This window comes from Anomaloglossus baeobatrachus, chromosome 2, assembly GCF_048569485.1.
Source record: "Anomaloglossus baeobatrachus isolate aAnoBae1 chromosome 2, aAnoBae1.hap1, whole genome shotgun sequence".
NCBI classification, from domain to species: Eukaryota; Metazoa; Chordata; class Amphibia; order Anura; family Aromobatidae; genus Anomaloglossus; species Anomaloglossus baeobatrachus.
The window spans coordinates 704,733,322-704,739,670 of NC_134354.1; the positions used below are offsets into that span (position 1 = coordinate 704,733,322).

Genomic DNA, 6,349 nt, shown 5'->3' on the forward strand with positions numbered 1-6,349 from the left:
GTGGTTGAGGGACCGGACCGTCCCGCTGAGTAATCGTCTGCAGGCCCATATGCAACTCCTCCTGGAGGAGTGGGAGACCGACATGGCAGATGTGGTGGCTGCTATGTGGAGATGCGAGGTAGAAAGGGTTTGGAGGAGCGGGTAAGCGACCCACGCCCCTGTATTCCTGAAGGATCGGCCATTGGAGCTGAGGGGCCCGGCCGGCTTCCGCTCACCCTGCCTCTCTCCCCGCTACCCGTGATAGCTGCTGCCGCTCCGCCATTAGGCCCGCTACCTGCTCAACCGGTACCGATACCCTGCCCAGCCGCTCCGGCGGACCAGCCAGCTGCAGACGTCCGGGACGTCCCTGAAGTCCACCAGGGGGAACCGCTGGAACCACGGCCCCTTGACAGCATGGTGCCAGAAACCCCAGTATAGACTGTGCCGGACCCTGAGCCCGGGACCGTGGCCTGGATGAGGGCCCGGGTGATTCAGTTCCACCAGCGTCAGCAGGAACAAATCTTCCGGATGATGGAGCAGTGGACCAATGAGGTGGAGGAGCTGATTACAACTGCCCCGATGTACAGAGGGGAAATAGATGTAGCAGAGTCGACTGGTGACCCACGTCCCTATGTCCTACCAGGACCGGCAGCTGCGGCTGAGGGGCCCGGCCTAGTCTCGGCCTATGCATCCCCCTTGCCGTTACTTATGGGGCGCCTCAGTGTAAGCTCGCCTAATATGCTGCTCCGTGCTGCCACGGAAGAGTCTGAAATGCTGGATGTTGGAGGCCGGGAGGCTGTGGCAGCTAGCGGTAACCCGCCTAACGCAGAAACGAGATGACGACTCCGGCCCTAGTTCCGGGTCCGCTGCTGAGTTTGAAGAGGCAAGTGAGCGTTCCCGCTATGTAGGAGACCCCGTGGTTGTCCATACCCCGCGTACCGGTGGAAATGGGTACCGGGTACCCCTGTCACAGCAGGCATGTCAGTGCATGTTTGATATGCTGGTGGCGGAGGATGGGCCGCCTTGGCAGAATAATCGGAGTAGGGCAGCGGAGCACCATTGTCCAGTCCCCGTTGGGACCACCACTGAGTTGTATGTTTGAAAAGTTTGAAAAGAAATGATAAGTGAAATGGAACCGAAAAATAATCTGATTTGACCGTGATTGAGAGAAAACCGGCCGTTGCCGGCACCGTTGTCCCCGTGGGGACCGTTTAAAAAGTTTGCATGGAGAACTTTCCATGGACAAGCCCGTGAACTTGCAGGGCAACCACAAACGTTAGTGGCATGTAAATAAGTTGTTTTACCGTTACCGTTTCCGCAGTTGCCGCCTCCGGAGAGGCAGGTTGGAGGGAGGGCCCTCAGCAGAGCAGGCTGGGCCCAGCCACCACAGGAACCGGTGGCTACCCTCTGGAGGGGAAGGACAGATCCCGCTCGGGTGACTTTGTGCTGGACTTGGGTCAAGGGGTGCTGCCTGGGTTTTAGGGGCAGCATCAGGGCCAGGTTGCTTGGGTGGGAGAGAGTGGAAACCGTAGCCGTAAACCGTTTTGCAACGTTTAAGAAATGTGCCTCCCGTTGTGGGATGATGTTATAATTTATATGTTACCGTTTACCTTTTTCAGAAAATAAAACCGGTGTTGGACGGGCAGCCCGCGGACGGTCTGCATTTTGCTAAGGGGGAATGTGATGCCCTGGGCAAGCCAGGGGTCACAGGTCATTACACCACCACACCCTACACCCCAGTTAGGAACACCAAGGCTACCAAAATCCTTGTTGCCTTCCTCCATGGGCTGATGTTCACACCAGGGGGTGGGCCAGGCGGTTGGCTCCGCCCACCGAGGAGTACACAGCCCTGGAGGCGGGAGGAGAACCAGGCAGAACAGTGAGGGAAGTGGAGGAGTAAACAGTGAAGTGGTAGAGGAGCTAAGTGAAGTGAAAGTGAAGTAGTAGTGGAGCAAAGAAGAAAAGAGTAAAAGTGAGAGTAGAAAAGCCTGAAGTGGGTCCAGCTGTGTGCAGGACAGAGACAGCAAGGTCAGCAGACGGCGGTGACAGTCTGGAGGGGGACTGCTCGGAGGTTGCTGGAAGGACCGCGGACGGGTAGTGACCCGGCGGTCTGGAGCAGTATACGAAGAACAGTCAGCACCAGGGCAGGGGCCTTTTGGATCCCGGCAAGGCTAGGAGTCGCCGTGAATTTGCCAAATCCGTCAGTGAAGGGGACGTCTGTCTCCAAACAACCAAGTCCCGATTGAAGGCAACAGTCCGACCGTTACAGAGAGACACCGCCACCGCCAGGGCACCAGTTTCTCAGGGCCAGCGTCTGCGGGCAAAGTAGGGCTCATCCGGCCCATATCCAAGCCGGGGAGCGGGTTACCGGTGGGAACCCATCGCAACCATTATCAACATAGGTGCAGGACAGAGGGACCGTCACCTACTGGGGAAAGCAAGTGCAGCCGTCCGTGGGAACCGTCTTTCCAGCCGTGTGTTTTACCGAGAACTGTGTCATCGTCTCAGGCTGAGTGAGTACCACAGTGCCGCAAGGCACAGCGCTGCCCCCGCGTCCCTGCGCCCACCAAGCCCTGCATCTCCCACCTCATCACTGGGCCCCGGGATCACTAACCCCTACCCACGGAGGGGCAACACAACAACTGGCTGCTCCATACCATCCCTCCCGGGATCCCCATACAGAGCAGCGGTGGTGTCAACAAATCACCACAACCGTGGGTGGCGTCACGGACAATAAACAATCCCCACACGCAAAAACCCCCTTTCACTCGCGGGCGAGGAGCGCCGCTCGAGTCCCCGGGATCCGGCCCATCGCTCGAGCCACCGAGCAGCGGCAGCCGGACCCGAGCAGCAGTGGGAGAGCGCGGCGTCCCCTCCTCCGCCCGCGACACTGGTGCTGTTCCTGCTTAGTATGGCCAAGGGCACTGTCCCTGCTTAGTAGGGCCAAGAGCGATGTCCCTACTTAGCAGGGTCAAGGGCGCTTTCCTGCTTAGTAGGGCCAAGGGCGCTTTCCCTGCTTAGTAGGGCCAAGGGCGCTGTCCCTGCTTAGTAGAGCCAAGGGCGCTGTCCCTGCTTAGTAGAGCCAAGGGCCCTTAGCCCTACTAAGTAGGGACTTCGCTCTGGGCTCTTCTATGCAGGGAGAGAACCTTTGGCCCTACTACCCAATAACCGCTCTCTTAGCCCTACTACCCAGGGACAGCTCTCATATAGCCCTACTACCCAGGGAGAGCTCTCTTAAAACCCAACTACCAAGAACACCTGTCTTATAGCCCTAGCACACAGGGACAGATCTTGGATGAGCCTACTACCCTAGCCATTGTACCCAGGGACAGCTCTCATGTAGCCCCTGGCTAGTTTGTGCATTGCAGTCCACGCTCATAGCCTGTTGCATGGAGATCTGCATAATCCCTTACATTTTCAAGTGGCCCTTTGAAGGCAAACATAATGCTGATATGGCCCTTGTTGGAGAAAAAGAAAAAAAAAGTGTTTGACACGCCTGCACTATATGAACACAAGTGTTGAAAACCTACACATTACATCTACAGGAGCTTTCTAAATCTATAGACTTTAAAGGGTTATTCCCATCATAAGTTAACTCCGAACCATAGAATAAGATATTACTTACTGATTTCTGGGCATAAAAATGTTGGAACCCTTAGTAGCCCGATCTTGAATGGACCGAAGGTGCATACGCACAACTTCCACTGAATTATCACCAGGACTCCAGGAAAAAGCCAAGTACAGGCAGTTTCATAGACGATGAATGTAGCAAAGGTTAACCATTAGCCCGTACGCTCCAGGCAGAGCAGTCAAAATCTCCAATGAGAATTTAATTTTGGGAGTTATGCTTTAATAAGATGGTGCTACATTTGTAGTTATGGTAAAAGCTTCTTTTCTTAGAAGGCTTTCTACAAGATATTGGTGTATGTCCTAGGACTTTTTTCACCATTCATCCTCATCCTTTGTGAGGTCAGACAATGGGATGACCAGGAGAGATTGCAAGTCTCGACCAACATCAAACATGTTCAAACAGGTTGTTCTCAGGGCTCTGTGGAGAAAGTCAAAGCCTTCCACACAGAACTCACCCAACAATGTCTTTATGGACCTAGGTTTGTGCTGTAACAAGTCTTCCCTAAATGGTTCCAACAGTGTTGGAAGATGCAATTGTCTAAAATGTCTTGGTACGCCGAAACATTAAGATTTCCCTTCACTGGCACTAAGGGACCTTGGCTAATCAGTGAAGAACAAGCCCATAGAATTGTCCCTCCTGCACCAAGCTTTACAGCTGACACAGGCAGGTAACATTCTCCTGGAATTCATCAAATGCAGAATCGTCCATCAGATGCCAGATAGTGAAGCACAATTGATTACTCCACAGAACGTGTCCAGTGGCGGTGGCCATTGCACACAATACTTGTGCTTATTACAGTTGTTTGCCTACGGAAACTCATCCTGTGACGCTCCCGGTGCAGTTTGTGTTCTGAAGTGTCAGACTGTGCAGTTATGGAGTCACGCATTATGCACTTAGAGAGGCAGGGGGAGGTCGCTAACTTCATGACTGGTTTCCTCCACTCAATAATACTGCTCACAGGTGATGGTGGGATATTTAGGAGAAGAAATTTCCCCAATTGATTTGTTAGAAAAGTTAAATTCCAATACAGGACAAAGCTTGAACTCAAAACTATTTCACAAATATTAAGTAGAGGCAGATTGCATGGCAAGAGGCTACATTTTATACACCTGTGGCAATGAGAGTGAATTTGTTGATTCAGATATGGTTGCATAGACACTATGGGCCCGATTTAAAGTTGTAACGCTGGACTCTATGCATCAAGCCCTATAGGTACAAAAGTATCCGACTTTGTAATATTAACCCTTCTTATTAATGTTTGTGTCTTCCAGCAATGGTTCTGCTGAAAAGATCCCGCATGACTGTGTTTAAAGCAGACAGACCTTTTTTCTTTTTCTTAAGACAAGCCAACTCAGGTATATTAAGTGGCTTTAAGTGGAAAGCACAATGTAAATATTTTTATTGTTCCACAGGGAACCTTTTCTTCAGTGTAATCTTGCAGATTTAAATTTCTTGCTTTTAATTTTGGAAATTTGCCAAATTGTACTAAAACATTATATACCACTAGCGAGACTTCAGGTCTTAGAATCACCTTCCTTTTAAATGAGACCGGGAAAGGGGGATAATTTGTTTAGTAAGTAACTGCAGTAGGTGTAGTACCAGGCATTGCCCGGGATAGGAACTAAAGGCCCTGTCACACACAGAGATAAATCTGCGGCAGATCTGTGGTTGCAGTGAAATTGTGGACAATCAGTGCCAGGTTTGTGGCTGTGCACAAATGGAACAATATGTCCATGATTTCACTGCAACCACAGATCTGCCAAAGATTTATCTCTATGTGTGACAGGGCCTTTAGTGTCCCTATCTCTCTCGTTTCCCTCTCTGCCTGTCTCTATTACTCTATCCATTTTTCTCTCTCTCAGTTTCTCTTGCTCTGTTTCTCTCTGTCTTTCTTTGTCTCTCTCAGTGTTCCTCTCTCTGTGTCCCTCTCTCCATCTCTGTCTGTCTCTCTCTCCACCGATATATTACCTCACACATAAGCTTCTTATACTAAGAATGTCCTTTGTTGCCTATAGCAACCAATCACAGCTCCTATTAATGACCTGTAGCTCCCAGCTCCATTGACTTTCATATAAGTAGGTTTTTTGGCGAATAACTGTTAAATTTTCCCCTAGAAACATAGTCTGACTTCCCTAAGTCAAATGTGGTGCTTGTGAAAAATTTTGTGATTGTAAATGCAACAGTGAAGATTGATTTAAGCGGACATATATACACACACACACTCACACAGCTTTATATATTAGATTTGCTATAATTTAGATCTTCACTGTAAGGTTAAAAGGAATCTCACCAGGTTCTTACTCTCATCTGAGAGCAGCATGATGTAGAGGGCAGAGATCTTGATTTCAGCAATGTATCTGTTACCGGCAATGTGTAAAAACAGGCATTCTATAGAATACCTAGGCAATGTATACAATGCCGGAAATGGGTCGTCAAAGTATGAAATACATCAGATGTTCATACATTTCCTAGTCATTCTATAGAATACCTAATTGACAAACAGGTGGAGTGTAGAATGCTACAGGGGTGGTCCGTCCAACAGTAGGTGGACAAAGCAGGCAGCAGCAGATCTGTGAAACTGGCTCAGTTGCCCTTAGCATTAGCAACCAATCAGATTCCACCTCTCACTTTTCTAAGAGTCTGCCATTCTAGCCTCCCGCGCTGCAACAAACAGTCAGGAATGACACTTCTGATTCCTTTTTTTTTTCCCAGCAAAGATATCCTGTTGTTCATTTTGCA

General features: G+C 50.2%; 1 protein-coding gene across 1 annotated transcript in view; it reads left to right on the plus strand.

Annotated features, from left to right (window-relative positions):
- Nucleotides 1–5,057, plus strand: part of SERPINE3 (serpin family E member 3) — a 55,307-nt gene extending 50,250 nt beyond the window's left edge. The window contains exons 8-9 of the mRNA XM_075333935.1: nt 4,882–4,965; nt 5,023–5,057. Of these exons, the coding sequence (XP_075190050.1) occupies nt 4,882–4,965; nt 5,023–5,057 (119 nt within the window). The remainder of the gene's footprint in view (nt 1–4,881; nt 4,966–5,022) is intronic.
- Nucleotides 5,058–6,349: the final 1,292 nt, after the last annotated feature.